At 50.9% G+C, this 16,471-nt stretch overlaps 1 protein-coding gene across 10 annotated transcripts in view; it reads left to right on the top strand.

Annotated features, from left to right (window-relative positions):
- The window catches only part of LOC125740872 (uncharacterized), a 141,385-nt gene that overhangs the window by 50,721 nt on the left and 74,193 nt on the right, over positions 1–16,471 (top strand). The window contains exons 4-5 of one of the 10 annotated variants that reach the window (XM_049012675.1): positions 7,135–7,308; positions 7,837–7,898. The exons of the other annotated variants lie outside the window; for them this stretch is intronic. Coding sequence (XP_048868632.1) covers positions 7,135–7,308; positions 7,837–7,898 — 236 coding nt within the window. The remainder of the gene's footprint in view (positions 1–7,134; positions 7,309–7,836; positions 7,899–16,471) is intronic. 10 annotated transcript variants of the gene reach the window in all.

The following is a 16,471-nucleotide window of genomic DNA, read 5'->3' as shown; positions in this document are numbered from 1 at the left end:
GGCTTATCGGAGTAACTTGTCGGATTGGCCTGTTCTACGAAGCGGGCTTTCTGGCTTATCTGGGTAACTTGTCGGATTGGCCCGTGGCCTGTACTACAAAGGGGGTTTAACCAAATCAGATTTAACCTGGAATTAATTTGCGAACGCTGAGTTGACAAAATCGGGTTGTCTCAGTCGGTGCTAATCAGTACTACGACGCCAGTTAAGAAGTTGATTTGTTAAATTGGTGTTAACTGCGGGGCGGCATGGTGGTGCAGTGGTTAGCACTGTTGCCTCACACCTCTGGGACCCGGGTTCGAGTCTCCGCCTGGGTTACATGTGTGTGGAGTTTGCTTGTTCTCCCCATGTTGTCGGGGGGTTTCCTCCGGGTACTCCGGTTTCCCCCCACAGTCCAAAGGCTAATTACAGTTGCAAAATTGCTCATAGGTGTGACTGGTGTGTGAGTGTGCCCTGTGATGGGCTGGCCCCTGATCCTGGGTTGTTCTCTGCCTCGTGCCCATTGCTTCCTGGATAGGCTCCGGACCCCCCGCGACCCAGTAGGATAAGCGGTTTGGAAAATGGATGGATGGATGGTGTTAACTGTATTGGAGTTTGTGTGCGTACACATAAATGGAGCACATTCGGCAGTGCAAGTCAATGACACATGGCGCAATCTCCATATTTCACAGAGGAAAACTGAATGCTAATTATGTGGGGATATGAGGAGTTTAAATCAACGTTGCAAAGAAAGTCCAATACCACTGCAGCCAAGAAAAGCAGGCAGGCTTGTTAGCAACATATTGCCGAAAAGTACATTTTCATGGTTATAAAACGTGGTCTAAAATATCTCACAACCGAGTATTAGACTATGAAGTGTTGTCTGAAAAGAATTGAATTACTGTTAATAAATACAAAGGCTCACAGATGCGACACAATTCAGAAGTTACGTATTATTTGCTGTTAAGTAATGTAATGCTCCCTAAAGTTCCATTACTGTGATGTTACTCATAATGTAAACCTAATGTTAACAATAACTTAACTGATCCGATTTCGAATGCAATAGTAATGGGAAGCGTATGTGGCAGCAAGTCAAGATGAAATATAAAATCATGTCAAGTGAAAGGGCTATGTATTTGTATTTCTACTCATTATGAAGAATTTGCTGTATATAGCCCCCACTTAATAGTGTGTTTCTATGTTTTACAGCTAATAAGAAAAAGGTGTCTGTTCATATTACACTTAATAGAAGCTAGGTGAGCCATTGTTTAACAAACAAATGATTTACAACAGGACAAAACAGAAGCATATGTGTAGTGAAAAAATGACTAGGAACCGGTCACCAGGGTTAAGTTAGCATCATATTCCATATTCAGTTTTTAAGTTTAAATAACTTTTAATGGAAGTAAGGTGGGGCATTTTTTAATGACAGAATTGTGATGTCCAGTACACAGACATTGATGCACACTGATTAGTTTTGCGCCTCAAACCATTTCGTGATCTGTGCCAAATTGTGTTATTAGCTAATATTACAGGTTCTTTCAGCTATGATGACATGGTGGTTTAGCATTTTGGGCTCATGGCCACTGTTGTACATGCCTTTGTTTCCCAGATTGCTTTATGTACGAATTTTATTACATTTTTGATTGTTTGAATGTATCTGTATAATGTGCAATGGGACAATACATGAATGGGTTAAAACTAGACAAGACAGGCACATCTAGTGAAGTGTGCTTTGATCGGTGGACAACAGGGAACAATGCACACCTCTTGGGTTTTCAGAATAACTTTCCCTCTAACAGTTATTAATTAATACAATGTATGCAGATTATATGCCATTGCTCCATTTCATGCATATTGACAGAGAGAGCCCCTCACGATTCGCTTGCTAAAGTCGTATGGATCATCCAGGAATGCCGGCATTTTCTTCGGAGAAATTTTAGTGGGAGGGGCGGTGCTCATATAGGGCTGGCTATGCGGAAACGTTCACTTAACCAAGAACAAAAACTGCTCGGAGCGTAAATTGCTATAGCAACATGTCTCGACTAAATCCTACCCACCTTTCGTAGTACGAGTTAATCGCGAAGTTACACCACACGTCATCAAGTTACTTGCAAAGTTACCCCGATAAGCCAGTTACCCCGCTTCGTAGTACAGGCCAATCTGACAGGTTACCCCGATAAGCCAGTAAGCCCGCTTTGTAGTACAGGCCACAGGTATGTTCTATGTAAACAATGATTATCTCACACACTTAATCAGTGTCCGTGCATGGAAATCCGTTCAGTCATGGCCTCACCATTCAAGGATGAGCGAACAATTGCAATCGGTGCACAAATAATAAGAATGGAATTTCAAATTGAGAGGGTTTTGTGCAATCGGAAAGATCCTTTATTATTGCTGGATTATTTTGTTTTCAAAAGATACCTCTTCAGCCGAGATGGAATATTAAATCTTAAAGATTTATTGGCTCCGTATAGTAGGAGTCCAACTAGGCCAAGTCAGGCTCTCACAGCCACACAGACAATGTGCATTTCATTGAGATATTTTGGAAGCGGCAGTTTTTTGTATACTGTATGTGATGCAGAAAATACATCAAAGAGTGCAGTTTGCCAGGCAATTCGCCAAATCTGTTCGGGCCTGAAATGTTTCCTTTGGGTTTTCATTGTTTTTCCCGAACACCTGCGAGTGCAGGTGTGGCCTAGCGATCTACAATACCCCTTTTTTTCCTATGAGTAGCCGACTACGCCACCCCAGGGACAGAACAGCACACAGGTTCGAATCACCGGAAAGGGCCAGAGACGCGAGCCAGTAAAAGTTATTGTTTTATTATATTCAATGAAAAGGTTCAGTAGTCCACACCATAAATCTAAAACCCTGTAAGCGCCCAATCCCTGCCATCGACCCCGCACACGGCGTAATACACCAACACCGGTGACTTTACAGCACACGCACACGGGTGACGTCCACCACACACCAGGCGGGTGCGGCGCAAGGCTACTAGCCCTGAAACACAGATGAGGGAACAAAACACCAGGTTAGTAGGGTACCGCCGCTTTCCATTACCCCGCTAGGCCTGCTTAACCGCCCCCAAGATAAATACAAAATCACAATCAAAATAAAATTAACAAACCAAGGTGTCATGCCCTGCTCGTCGGCTCCTCCTGTGTGCCACGCCCCCTGATTACCCACGTGTTTTCTCCCGATTGTACCCAGCTGTATCTAGTTCATTTGCTCAGTCCTGTGTATTTCAGTCCGTGTCTTACCCGAGTCCTTTGTCCGTCATTGATGTTGTCGATGCCCATGTCCTGTCCTGCCTTGCCTTCATTAAATCCCCGTATACCCCGTACTCTGTTTGCCTTGCCTACTTCCTGCCCGCACGATCGCCGCTCTGCCCGCGATCGCTGCCGTCTCCCGTGACAGAATGACGGACCCCAAAAAGAAGCGGAGAGGGAGGAAGAGGCTCCCAGAAGAGCCGATCTATCTCGGCGCCTGCTCGCTCTCCAGGCTTTGGCTCCCGACGGAGGACGAGAGGGAAGTACCCGCCCTACCTCCAGCCCGGAGGCTGACCACACGCGACCCCGATCCCGTGTGGAAGTACTGGTTCTCCAGTGAGGACGAGGACGAGGAGCTCTTCCTCTACCCTTACCCGGAGCCGGAGGCCTTTCTTCCGCCGTCCGTTTTTACGGACGTCGCGCCGCCTCCCGCCAGCGCCAGGCGCCAGCGAGGGAGACGAATGAGACCAGCGATCGCCGGTACAGAGGACCTCCCTCCGTTGCTGCCGGCGGACCCCGCTCCCGTGCTGCCGCCACTGCCGGCGCAGCCGCCTTCGCTGCCGCCGCTGCCTGCGCAGCCGCCTTCGCTGCCGCCGCTGCCTGCGCAGCCGCCTTCGCCTCCTGCAGCTCCCGGGTTGGCGCCCCCACTGCAGCCACCTGCAGCTCCCGGGCAGGCGCCCCCACTGCAGCCACCTGCAGCTCCCGGGCCGGCGCCCCCACTGCAACCACCTGCAGCTCCCGGGCCGGCGCCCCCACTGCAGCCACATCCAAGTCCTGACCACGCTCCAAGTCCTGACCGCGCTCCAAGTCCTGACCGCGCTCCAAGTCCTGACCGCGCTGCCGCAGCTCCAGAGGCACCCCTCCGCCTGCAGCAGCCCCAGCTCCTGTCCCTTTCACCCTAGTCCCCGAGGTGGTCCCGGACGACTCCATCTTGGCTCCTCCCTCTTCGGAGGTAGAGGAGCTGGAATGGGACCCCTCGGGGACAGAACTTGTGACTGTTTCTCCCTGGCCCCGGCGAACTCGACCCCGACCTGGGGTCATCATGTCTGTGTCCCGTAAAGGGAGGGGACACAGACGCAGGGCTGGGGTCCCGCCCGCCCTGCCCCCTGGCTCGCCCTGCCTCGCCTGCGCTGGGGCTCGGTTGGTGCCTGCGAGTCCTGGCCCTTCGGGTCGGCTGTCGCCTGCGGGTCCCTCTCCGGTGCCTCGTCGCCCTGCCTCGCTCCCCCCTCCGGTGCCTGGTCGGTCGCCGGGGGGCTCCCCGACGGCGGCTCCTCGGTTGCCTGCGGGGCCCCCACCTTCGGCCCGTCGGAGGACGTCGCCGCCTACGGCGGCTCCCCCCCTCGCCTTGCCTTCGCCCTGGCCCCTTCCAGCTCCCTCGTCCCCTTCCCCGGTGCTCCCTCCTGCTCCCTCCCTGGCCCCTCCGCGGGTCCCTCGCCCTGTCTCCTCTGCCCCTTCTCGGTCCCCTCCGGCTCCGGCCTCCCGGCCGCCTGCGGCCCCTCCGGCTGCCGCCCGTCGCTCGCTGGGGCTCCCACGGGCTCCCCTTTGTTCCACCGCCTTCTCTCCCTTCTCTCCTGCCCTGGTCCCTCCTTCGTTTGCTTCCCCTTTCTTGGTCCCACCTGTCTCTGCTCCCCCTCGCTTTGTTCCTCCCGTCTCTGCTCCTTGTCCTTCTCTGTTCCCTTCGTTCACTCCCGGTCCTTTTGTTCCTCCTGTTCCCGCTGTGTCTCCCTTCCTGATCTGTCTCTCTGCCTTCCCTGTCCTGTGTCGGCTCCTGTCTCACGTCCTGTCGCTTGCCCTGTTTTGTGCCTCGGTCCTGTTTCCAGTCTCTCGTTGATGGTTCTGTTTTTTTTTTTGCTCAAGGTCCCGGTTCCCGTGTCCCGTCTGTCGCCTCCACCCTGGCGTGTCCGGAGAAGCGCGCCTTTGGGGGGGGGTTCTGTCATGCCCTGCTCGTCGGCTCCTCCTGTGTGCCACGCCCCCTGATTACCCACGTGTTTTCTCCCGATTGTACCCAGCTGTATCTAGTTCATTTGCTCAGTCCTGTGTATTTCAGTCCGTGTCTTACCCGAGTCCTTTGTCCGTCATTGATGTTGTCGATGCCCATGTCCTGTCCTGCCTTGCCTTCATTAAATCCCCGTATACCCCGTACTCTGTTTGCCTTGCCTACTTCCTGCCCGCACGATCGCCGCTCTGCCCGCGATCGCTGCCGTCTCCCGTGACACAAGGCAAACACAAATAATTAATACATGCAATAAAATAAAGCATACCAAAACAACCAAAATACAAAATCTTGAGGCAGTATATGCATGGACTAGATGCCGCAATCGGCAGCGGAATAGCAGCACTCCGAGCAACTCCTGGCACCAAAGTCCCGCTCTGGCCACCCCACGAATCCACGTTCTCCACAGGATGCACAGATGTCGATCACTGGTAACCGGACAGACAAAACAGCGGCGAGGTCCACGTTCCCCAGTAAACCTGCAATATATTAAAATACTTACAGGCCACGCTAACAACTAAATACCCCGCTAATCTCCCCGATATACCTACCACCAACCGGAAGACTTATACCACTGCTGGGGCTGCCTTCACCACCTCCCCAACAGCAACAGGACGCAACTCCCCAGCGGCATGCCTTTCACCAACCATGCGATCAATATACCGCAACCAATGGCTAAGGGATGGTTACGGAAACCAATTAGCCCCCTGCCCACTCACAGCACAGCTGCTACTTCCACCGCCAGCAACAGGAACTGCGTCAGCACCATACCTAACCGAATCCACCCTCTATATAGCGCTAAGCCCCACCCAAAACACAGGGGAACCAATAGGGCAAAGGGATCAATATTCCCCACTTGGCTACACAGGCAATTAAAGAGGCGTTTTATGCCATTACAGGCAATATCCATCCATCCATTTTCCAAACCGCTTATCCTAATGGGTTGTGGGGGGTCCGGAGCCTATCCCGGAAGCTATGGGCACGAGGCAGGGAACAACCCAAGATCGGGGGCCAACCCATCGCAGGGCACACTCACACACCAGTCACTCACACATGCACACCTATGAGCAATTTAGCAACTCCAATTAGCCTCAGCATGTCTTTGGACTGTGGGGGGAAAACTGGATAATAATAATAATAATAATGGACCCAGCTAGACTAATCTACTACACAGCTGCCTTTGAAAAACCAACTTATCCCGGATTAGTTTCACCAGCATGAGGCATCTGATCTCGGATGATTTATGTGACGTACGGAAAATACCCGCCAGGTCTGTTTCCTGGTTTATCATGTTTTGTTTTGTCCCCTGATTTTTGGTCACCTGTTCTCTGTATTTGCCTTTTCTGAGCACCAACCATTTTGCCTGTGCTCCTGACTACCAGAAAGCTGAACCCGTCGTGTTGACATACCGAGTCTGTATCGTGTATTGTGTCAAGAGTGAATACTGTTTTCATTGTTCGATTTATTTGTATATTTGGATAGAGAAATAGTGAGAGTGATTGCCTTTTGTTTCAGTTTTCTTTTATAGGTGAGTTAGTTTGGGATTTTGTGTGGTAGATTGTTTTGCTTGTTGTGTTGGCCTGGGTCACTCTTGAATTCTGTACCTACACTGTGGTGAGCAATCTTGTGAATACACACTCTGTTTATACAGTACGACCTGTTTTGTGCACCATGTTTGTTCTGCCCCCCCACATCACACATCCACCCACACATCTATTCTGTTACTCCCCAGCTCCATAGACTGGGCCTCGTAACAATGAATTTGTACATTTATTAATTATGTAGTAGTTTCAAAAGGAAGGTTTTGATGTGAACTAGAAGCTATTCATACAGTAACAGAGATCACATGTTATCAACCTTAAAGTGATGATGTTTATACTGTGATGTTTACAGACCCCACTGGAGGCCAGTCCACTCCCCACCCTCTCCAGTGCCCGACCCCTCAGCCCAAGACCCTGAACCCTGGGCCCTATAACCCTGACCTCCTGCCTTGGGTTCTCCTGCCTTGTGTTGCCCTTCTCACTGGTACCATCTCATCACTCTGCTGCTATTTCTGTCATAACCAAGGTCAGACATGTATGATGTCACTGTGTTTTGTGTTCCCTGTCTGTTTGGTCCTTTTGTGTCTCATTCAGCCCCAGACTGGGCCGTAGCAGATGTGCAGTCTGTCAGGTACAGACACTATACACTTCCTGTGGGCTGTGTGTTAATACACTGTGATACACTGTAACTCTGACTTTCTTCCTTAGCTAAAGGCCAGTGGGGCTCAGTGGGTCACACCTCCAGGACTGCTGAGCAGTGAAAGTGCCAAAGTTACACACAGTATCAGCTGCCTTAGTGTCACTCTTTATATAAAATATTAGTAGCTTAAATATTCAGGCATACATCAGCTGTGGCTGGAAATCTTTATGTCTGACCATTGTTTTATTGTATTTCCTGTATTAATACCTCAAACCTGCAGCTAGTCACTTTCTAACACAGGTGTGTCCCTCGTGCAAGGTGCAGTGAGACAGTGTGAGAGCAGCAGCCCTTATCAGCAGGGCTGGTAGAGCACCCTGTGCACTCTGTGAATGACGTCACTCTTAACTGTTTCAGCGGTGCTGAGGAAGAGCTCTGACTCCCAGCAGAGGGGAAGCAGGACCAGCCGACACGATCAGGTACTGTCACTGACAGGGCTTTCTGTGGCCTTCAGACCACAGCGGGAAAGTGTCTCTGCTTAATCACACATGTTTATACAGCAAAATAAACCCTGATGAATGTGCGTAGACTGAAGTACTTTTAACTAATTATGAACTTAAACCTGTTTTTCTTTTTTACAGAACAAAACTGAGGTCAATTATGTACTTGTAAAGACAGAATCACTGTAAAGAAAAACCATTTCAACAAGGGAGATTTATTTTTTAAATCAGACACCAGGCATATTTGTAAAATAAAGGAAATTTAATAAGAATTTGTGCATTAACTACTTGATTCTGGGGCTTTTCTAAGATTCAGTGCTGATCACAGGAATATTACTGTCACATAATTATATATAAATGGTCATTTTCATGGACCCTGCATTGTGCTGCACAGACTGGTTCATGTCCCCAAACCCTCAGCCTGTCTCTGGACCTTTACTGGATCCATCTATTATCTTCCACTTATCCGAGTCACAGGGGCAGCAGTCTAAGCAGGGATGCCCAGACCTCCCTCTCCCCAGCCACCTTCTCCAGCTCCTCTGGGGGAATAGCAAGGTGTTCTTAGGCCAGCAGTGTGTTCTGGGTCTGCCCCGGGGGTCTCCTCCCAGTTGGACATGCCCAAATCACCTCCCCAGGGAGGCATCCAGAAGGCATCCGGGCATCTGTCTAGATCTCCCTCAGCTGTAGAGGAGCAGTTGCTCTACTCAGTGCTCCTCCCAAATGTCTGAGCTCCTCACCCTGTCTCTAAGACTGACCCCAGTCACCCTGCAGAGGAAACTCATTTCTGCTGCTTGTATCCATGATCCCAATCCACCCTTTTCCAGTTGAGCACTGTGGCTTCCGACTTAAGGCGTCTTCCCACTGAAGTTCAAGGGCCGGCTGCACAAAACACCTTAAGTTTTGCTTAAAATATTCGCTTAAGTATTTAAGTTTATCTTGGTCTTACACTTTAATCCCTTATGGTTCCTTTAACGGTGGCACAAAAGACCTTAACAACCAAAGTAAGGGAAATAACTTCTGGCTGATTCTTAACCAAACATGACTGAGTATATGGCAATAAATTAAGAAAATGAATGCATCCTGGGAAGAGTTATGCAACCAAGAACATCCAGTGGATACAATTTATGATGAAAAATTTATTATTTTGAAAATTGATAAATTTATTATTTTATTTATACTGTGGGCAACATGTTTATATTCCATTATTAAATCTGGCCGCCAGATCAATGTTTTGTTTCACAGAATAAACAATGAAGTAACGTTATCCTGCTAATAAGCGTGGGCAAGTTTAACAGAAGCCACCAGCAATGAAATCTTTTTCACGTCTATGGTATGAGTGGGATTGTGGGATGGCTCAGTCCCATCTTGCAGGCTGCTGGAGGACCTGGTGCAGAAGGAGGAGTACCAGCGGGTGCTGAAGCAGATTCTCCAGCAGAGGGCACATGACCTGGAGTTGATGCCTGTCAAGAGCTGTTTGTTTACTAGTACTGTTGTCACGAATACATATTTCTTTCCCATAAAATGCAGAAATCGTCCATCAAATTTAGCCCCTTGCTATGCATTTTCTCCTGAAGGGGTTGAGCACTCTACACAATTTAGGATTTAAGTTCTACAATAACCCTCAATTCCCAGGAATGATAGCAATTGCTGTTTTGTTTTGGGTTTTGGAATTTGGTTAATGGCTTCAATTAGTTTAATTAATTTTGGATACATGCTTCTTAGTAAAAATGTATACAAATAGCAAACTTCTTGCTTTACCAGTTGCAGTTTTGTTTACTTTTGTGGCCTTGTGGCCATCCATCCATCCATTTTCCAAACTGCTTATCCTACTGGGTCGCGGGGGGTCCGGAGCCTATCCCGGAAGCAATGGGCACGCGGCAGGGAACAACCCTGGATGGGGGGCCAGCCCATCGCAGGGCACACTCACACACCATGCACTCCCACATGCATTCCTACGAGCAATTTAGCAAGTCCAATTAGACTCAGCATGTTTTTAGACTGTGGGGGGAAACCGGAGTACCCGGAGGAAACCCCACGATGACATGGGGAGAACATGCAAACTCCACACACATGTGACCCAGGCGGAGATTTGAACCCTGGTCCCAGAGGTGTGAGGCAACAGTGCTAACCACTGCACCACCATGCCGCCCCCTGCCTTGTGGCCATTATTAGCTAAAATAAATGATAGATCTGTAGTATCTGGGACACAGGCTTCCTTCTAAGCAAAGCAGGTCTCTTATTCCATAACCTCACTTGCTTCCCATCCCCTCCACCCCCATATCGCTGTCACACACATCCCACAGCATCTCCCACCACTGCCTTTTGTCTCTGCTTAGGGCTTTCTGTGGCCTTCAGACCACAGCGGAAATATCTCTCTTCTTATCTATAACAAAATAAACTTCAGCAGAGACCTCATGTATAAAAGGTGCGTACGCACAAAAATGTTTCCACGCTCACGTCGAGATACATAAAAACGAAACTTAGCATACCGCTACGCACATTCTCACGGCAGCTGCAGACATGGCGTATGCAAGTTTCTGCTCGGTTTAGTAAACGGACGGGGGGCCAGCATTACTAAGGCAGACGGTGAGGAATTGCGCCATACCTGTTCCTTCCCACTCTTGGTTTCATACTGTGGTTGAACAGGCAAACATTAAAGCGCAATTTGCAGCGATGTTCAATGTAATGGAATCAGAGCCATCAACTGCACGCACATTGCTATAAAGGCACCTTCCGAGAATGAATTTGCTTATGTAAATAGAAAGGACTTTCACTCTATTAATGTACAAATTATGTGCAATTCAAACATGCGTCTCATTAATGTTGGGGCTAGATGGCCTGGCTCAACCCATGATTCGTTCATTCTCAGGAACAGAAATGTTGGACACAAACTTGAAAATGGGGTGGTACGTGATGGCAGGCTGATCGGTAAGAAGATTTTCCCCATTTTATAATTTGGCCCAATATTGTAAGCTTTGCTTGATTTAACCATTTGACAGTTCCTTAGGGGACAGTGGGTGCCCACTGAAGTCGTGGCTTCTCACGCTGCTCGCAAACCCCAGAATGAACAGGAGCGGCGTTATAATGAAGCCCCCCTTTGTCAGGCTCGGGCGGTGGCAGAGCTCTCTGTAGGGCAGCTTAAAGGCCGCTGGCGCTGCCTGGACAAGACCAGTGGGGTGCCGCTATACAGTCCGCAGAAAGTGTCGCATTGTACACGCATGTAGCGTGTTGTCAGGTTAGCGGGTGGATGGGCAGGCAGGAAGCGGGGAAAGACGAGGCAGGTGGGCAGGATCGGGGTTTATTAAGGGAACGGGGAGACAGGGCTGACGGCGAGAAACTAACATTAATGACAAGTCTGGGGAAGACGGACTCAGACGTGGACTAAATACACAAGACAAGCCAAAAATAACAGGAAATGCAGGCATGATCGGGGAAGCACACGTGGATGATCAGGGGGCGTGGCACACACGAGGATCGGACGAGCTGGGCGTGACAGATGTTGCATAATCTGGCACAAAATCTTGGCTTGCTAGTATCTGAAGAGTTCAGGCAAGATGAACCTGAGCCAACAAATGTTCCACCAAATAGAACAGCGTTACAACTTACTTTGAATGTAATAGTAAGAATATAAAACAGGTAACCAAACACAGCATGTCTTTTTCAACCAATTCTTTTAATGTGTTGTTACTATCACACAGCGTATCATTTAGATGTTTTAATTCATTGGCAACATAGATCACAGATACCAAAAAAGACCAAAAAATAATAAAGGATGGGTAGGGTACTGGGGCGGCATGGTGGTGCAGTGGTTAGCACTGTTGCCTCACACCTCTGGGACCCGGGTTCGAGTCTCTGCCTGGGTCACATGTGTGTGGAGTTTGCATGTCCTCCCCATGTCATCGTGGGGCTTCCTCCGCATACTCCAGATTCCCCCCACAGTCCAAAAACATGCTGAGGCTGATTGGAGTTACTGAATTGCCCGTAGGAGTGCATGTGAGAGTGAATGGTGTCTGTGAGTGTGCCCTGTGATGGGCTGGCCCCCATCCTGGGTTGTTCCCTGTCTCATACCCATTGCTTCCAGGATAGGCTCCAGACCCCCTGCAACCTAGTAGGATAAGCGGTTTGGAAAATGAATGGATAGGATACTGTCTATACCGAAATTAAATGACAGGCGTGTTTATTCCTGAAATGCTGAGCACAGAACAGAAAGCAGCCAGAAGGAAAGATTCATAAACGGGAAGACTTAGTGTTGAATTTGAAGTTATTTTTGAATTTTTTGGATTTTTTTTAAGTTATTGATTAATTAAATTTGGCAAGATTGACTTTCCAGACTTAGCCAGATATTTAATAAAAACTTTTTCTTTTTTGCCACGATAGGCTTGTGTTGGTTACTGCACTGATTTGTTCAGCTCGTTCAGTGACCATGGTGCAGGCTGTGAGTAAACAATTCATGGTTCAGTTTTTTCACGGTCAAAGTCAGTGAACAAGATCATTGCTGTTAATGAGAGAGATACACTTTCGCCACCTACTGGTGTGATGATATACAGGCATCTGAAAAAATAAGTGTGGCTAATACAGCTTAGCATAAAATATAATGAAATGTAAAATAAGTATGGTATAATTATAAGTAATTAAGCAACATAACACTTTATTGAAAAACACTTTCCATACTCATGGGTGAAGTGACAAATCTGAAGGAATCTATTAGGTGACCATACTGAAAAATCCACAGCATGGAGAATCATGATGTCCATCCCCAATGAGCACTGACCCATGGACACAAGTTCTGCTCCTACTCCAGACCCCTAGGAGGCGCTATGCCACTTTATATTAAATACACTGAAAATGTGCATTAGCACTGTAGCCTGTTTGTTGTCTGGACCTGCATCTGCGTCACCCTCCGATTGTGAGTGTCACTTATGTAGGTTTGGGTTTGGCTTAACCTAAGCAGTGTCACTCTGTGATTGTAAACATTAGCAGGTGGGGCTGCATGGGTTCAAATCCTCCAGTGCATCATCTGCCTGATTACGATGGAGTTTGATTTTGAGGCCCAGATTCCACAGAAATGCAGATGCTCTCTCTCGCCGCCCCTGTAAGATGGAAAACTGTGGTCATACCCACCATCTGAAGGAGTGCAGCCAAGGGTGGATGACCACAGTGGTGACAACACAGCAGAACATCGGCTGCAAGGAGACCATCGATCGCCAGAGGCTGCAGGTGGAGCAGGCGAGTGACCCAGTACTGGCCCAAGTTACTAAAACTTTAGTAATAAAACAAAAATGACATGCTGAAAACCTTCTGTGGGGTCATTCTGTTGTGATCCGTGTTAGGCGAGCAGGCAGGGATGGGGGAATCAGAGTCAGGTAGATGGTGTTCCATCACACAGGGCTTTATTTAGGGGAAACACACCGGACATACGTCAATGACAGACCTGGGGAAACAGACTTGAACGCGGACTGAAATACACAAGACTAAATGGCAGGAAACGTAGAACAGCTGGCAAAACGGAAGGATTCCACACGGGGTTAACAAGGTCCAGGAGAGGGCTGGACGGAGGGACATGACAGCAATTTGGCGTCTCATTCTTGGTGTTAAGAGCAACCTTTCTCAAGAGGAACAACAAGGGATGCACCTAAAGTTAAACGGCATTTTTTAATGAGAAACTGAGAAATATTCATCATTGTGGGGACACTCCATTCATTTCTATGGGCATAACCCTAATCCTAACTATGACAACCTTAACTCTTACCCAGCTCAAGGCTTAACCATAAATAACTGGAAAGAAATATATAAAACTTTTGGCTATTTTACTCTTTTTGATTGATCACAGATTTTTATAAAATTGAGGTTACCCTTGTGGAAAAAAGTAACAGTCTCCACATGGCAGAGAAATCTGGGGCCTGGACCACTAAGCAGGATTTCTTCTTTAGCCAGATAACTTGTAGAATTTAAGGTGCCCCAGCTTAAATCGACATTACCTTCGTTCACTTTCATTTAGCCCAGACTACCTTAAATCCGACAGGCTAAGCAAGAAATGAAGCTTCATGATACAGGCCCCTGGTCCCCACAATGTAATACTTACAAAAGCAGGCACATTTCTGACAAAACCCACCTTCACTTTATGATGTCCAGGGTAACGTTCCATCTTGTTGACATATCCTGTGTGAGAGTCTCGGTCTTCTGTCCATGTACAATTTGCTGTTGATTTGGCTGCGTTTACAGTTAAATGTCCAGCTACCTTTCTGCATTTTGCTACTGCAGTGTCAAAAAAAATGTTCTGCAAAGACACTGTTGTCATGCCCGGCTCGTCCGCTCCTCCTGTGTGCCACGCCCCCTGATTACCCACGTGTTTTCTCCCGATTGTACCCAGCTGTGTCTACTTAAAAAAGAAGCGGAGGAGAGGGAGAGTCCCGCAGGAGACGATCCGTCTCGGCGCCTGCTCGCTCTCCAGGCTTTGGCTCCTGACGGAGGACGAGAGGGAGGTACCCGCCCTACCTCCAGCCCGGGGGCCGACCACACACAACCCCGATCCCGTGTGGAAGTACTGGCTCTCCAGTGAGGATGAGGACGAGGAGCCCTTCCTCTACCCGTACCCGGAGCGGGAGCTTGTTCTCCGGCCGTCCGTCTTCACGGACATCGCGCCGCCTCCCGCCACCGCCAGGCGCCAGCGAGGGAGACGGAGGAGACCGGCGATCGCCGGTACAGAGGACCTCCCTCCGCTACTGCCGGCGGACCCCGCTCCCGTGCGGCCGCCGCTGCCGGCGAACCCCGCTCCAGAGCAGCCGCCTTCGCTGCCGCCTTCGCTGCCGCCGCTGCCTGCGCAGCCGCCTTCGCTGCTGCCGCCGCCCGCGGATCCAGCTCCCGTGCGGCCGCCGCCGCCCGCGGATCCAGCTCCCGTGCGGCCGCCGCCACCGCCTGTGCAGCTCGCACGGCCACCTTCGCCTGCGCAGCCACCGCCTGCGCAGCCGCCGTCGCAGCCGCCTTCGCCTGCGCATCCATCCCCTGCACAGCCTGCAGCTCCAGGGCAGGCGCCCCCACTGCAGCAGCCTGCAGCTCCAGGGCAGGCGCCCCCACTGCAGCAGCCTGCAGCTCCCGGGCAGGCGCCCCCACTGCAGCAGCTTGCAGCTCCCGGGCCGGCGCCCCCACAGCCTGCAGCTCCAAGTCCTGACCGCGCTCCAAGTCCGGACCGCGCTCCAGCAGCTCCCAGGCCGGCGCCCCCACAGCCTGCTGACCCTGTTCCGGTCCCTGACCGTGCCCCTGCTTCTGACCGTGCCCCAGTTCCTGTCGCCCTAGTCCCTGAGGTGGTCCCGGAGGACTCCATCGTGGCTCCTCCCTCTTTGGAGGTGGAGGAGCTGGAATGGGACCCCTCGGGGATCACACTTGTGACTTCTTCACCCTCGCCCCGGCGAACTCGACCCCGACCTGGGGTTGTCATGTCTGTGTCCCGTAAAGGGAGGGAACACAGACGAAGGACTGGGGTCCCACCCGCCCTGCCCCCTGGCTCGCCCTCCCTCGCCTGCGCTAGGGCTTGGTTGGCCCCCCGGGTCGGCGGTCGCCTGTGGATCCCCCTCCTCGCCCTCATCGCCCTGCCTCGCTCCCTCCGCCGGGTCCTCGGCGGTCGCCTGCGGGTGCCCCTGAGGCGGCTCCTCGGTCGCCTGCTGGTCCCCCGCCTCCTGCGCGTAGGAGGACGTCGCCGCCTGCGGCGGCTCCCCCCCTCTCCTTGCCCTTGCCCTTGCCCAGGTCCCTTCCGGCTCCCTCGTCCCCTTCCCTGGTTCCCCCTCCGACTCCCTCCTTCGTCCCTGCTTCGGTCCCTCGCCCTGTCTCCTCGGCCCTTCCGGGGTCCCCTCCGGCTCCGGCCTCCCGGCCGCCTGCGGCCCCTCCGGCTGCCTCCCGTCGCCCGCAGTGGCTCCCTCGGCCGACCCTTTGCTCTACCTCCTTCTCCCCCGGTGCCCCTGCCTTTGTCCCTCCTGTCTTTGTCCCTCCGTTTTCGGCTCGCCCTTTCGTTCCGCCCGTCTCTGTTCCTTGTTCCCCGGTGTACCCGCCTAGCACCCCTGGCCCCTTTGTTCCGCCCGTTCCTTCTGTCTCTCCCTTCCTGGTCTGTCTCTCCGCTTTCCCGTTCGTCTGTCAGCTCCTGTCTTACGTTCTGTCTCTTGCCGTGTTTTGTGCTTCGGTCCTGTTCCCCGTCCTGCGTTGATTCTGTTCTTGTTTTTCAGGTCCTGTTTTGCCTCGTCCTGTACGTCGCCCGGAGAAGCGCGCCTTTGGGGGGGGGTTCTGTCATGCCCGGCTCGTCCGCTCCTCCTGTGTGCCACGCCCCCTGATTACCCACGTGTTTTCTCCCGATTGTACCCAGCTGTGTCTAGTTAATTTTCTCAGTCCTGTGTCTTACCTGAGTCCATTGTCTGTCATTGATGTCAGTTGCCGTCCTACGTTCCCTGCCCCGGATTTTCGAATAAACCCCGTGTTTGCCCTGATTACGGCTTGTCTGCCCGTTCCTGCCTGCTTGCCCGCACGATCGCCGCTTCCCCCGACCGCGATCGTGACAACTGTGATGG

Source organism: Brienomyrus brachyistius, chromosome 4, assembly GCF_023856365.1.
Source record: "Brienomyrus brachyistius isolate T26 chromosome 4, BBRACH_0.4, whole genome shotgun sequence".
In the NCBI taxonomy this organism is placed as follows: Eukaryota; Metazoa; Chordata; class Actinopteri; order Osteoglossiformes; family Mormyridae; genus Brienomyrus; species Brienomyrus brachyistius.
The sequence above is the reverse complement of the archived record's forward strand: the minus strand, read 5'-3'. Positions and strand labels throughout refer to the sequence as shown.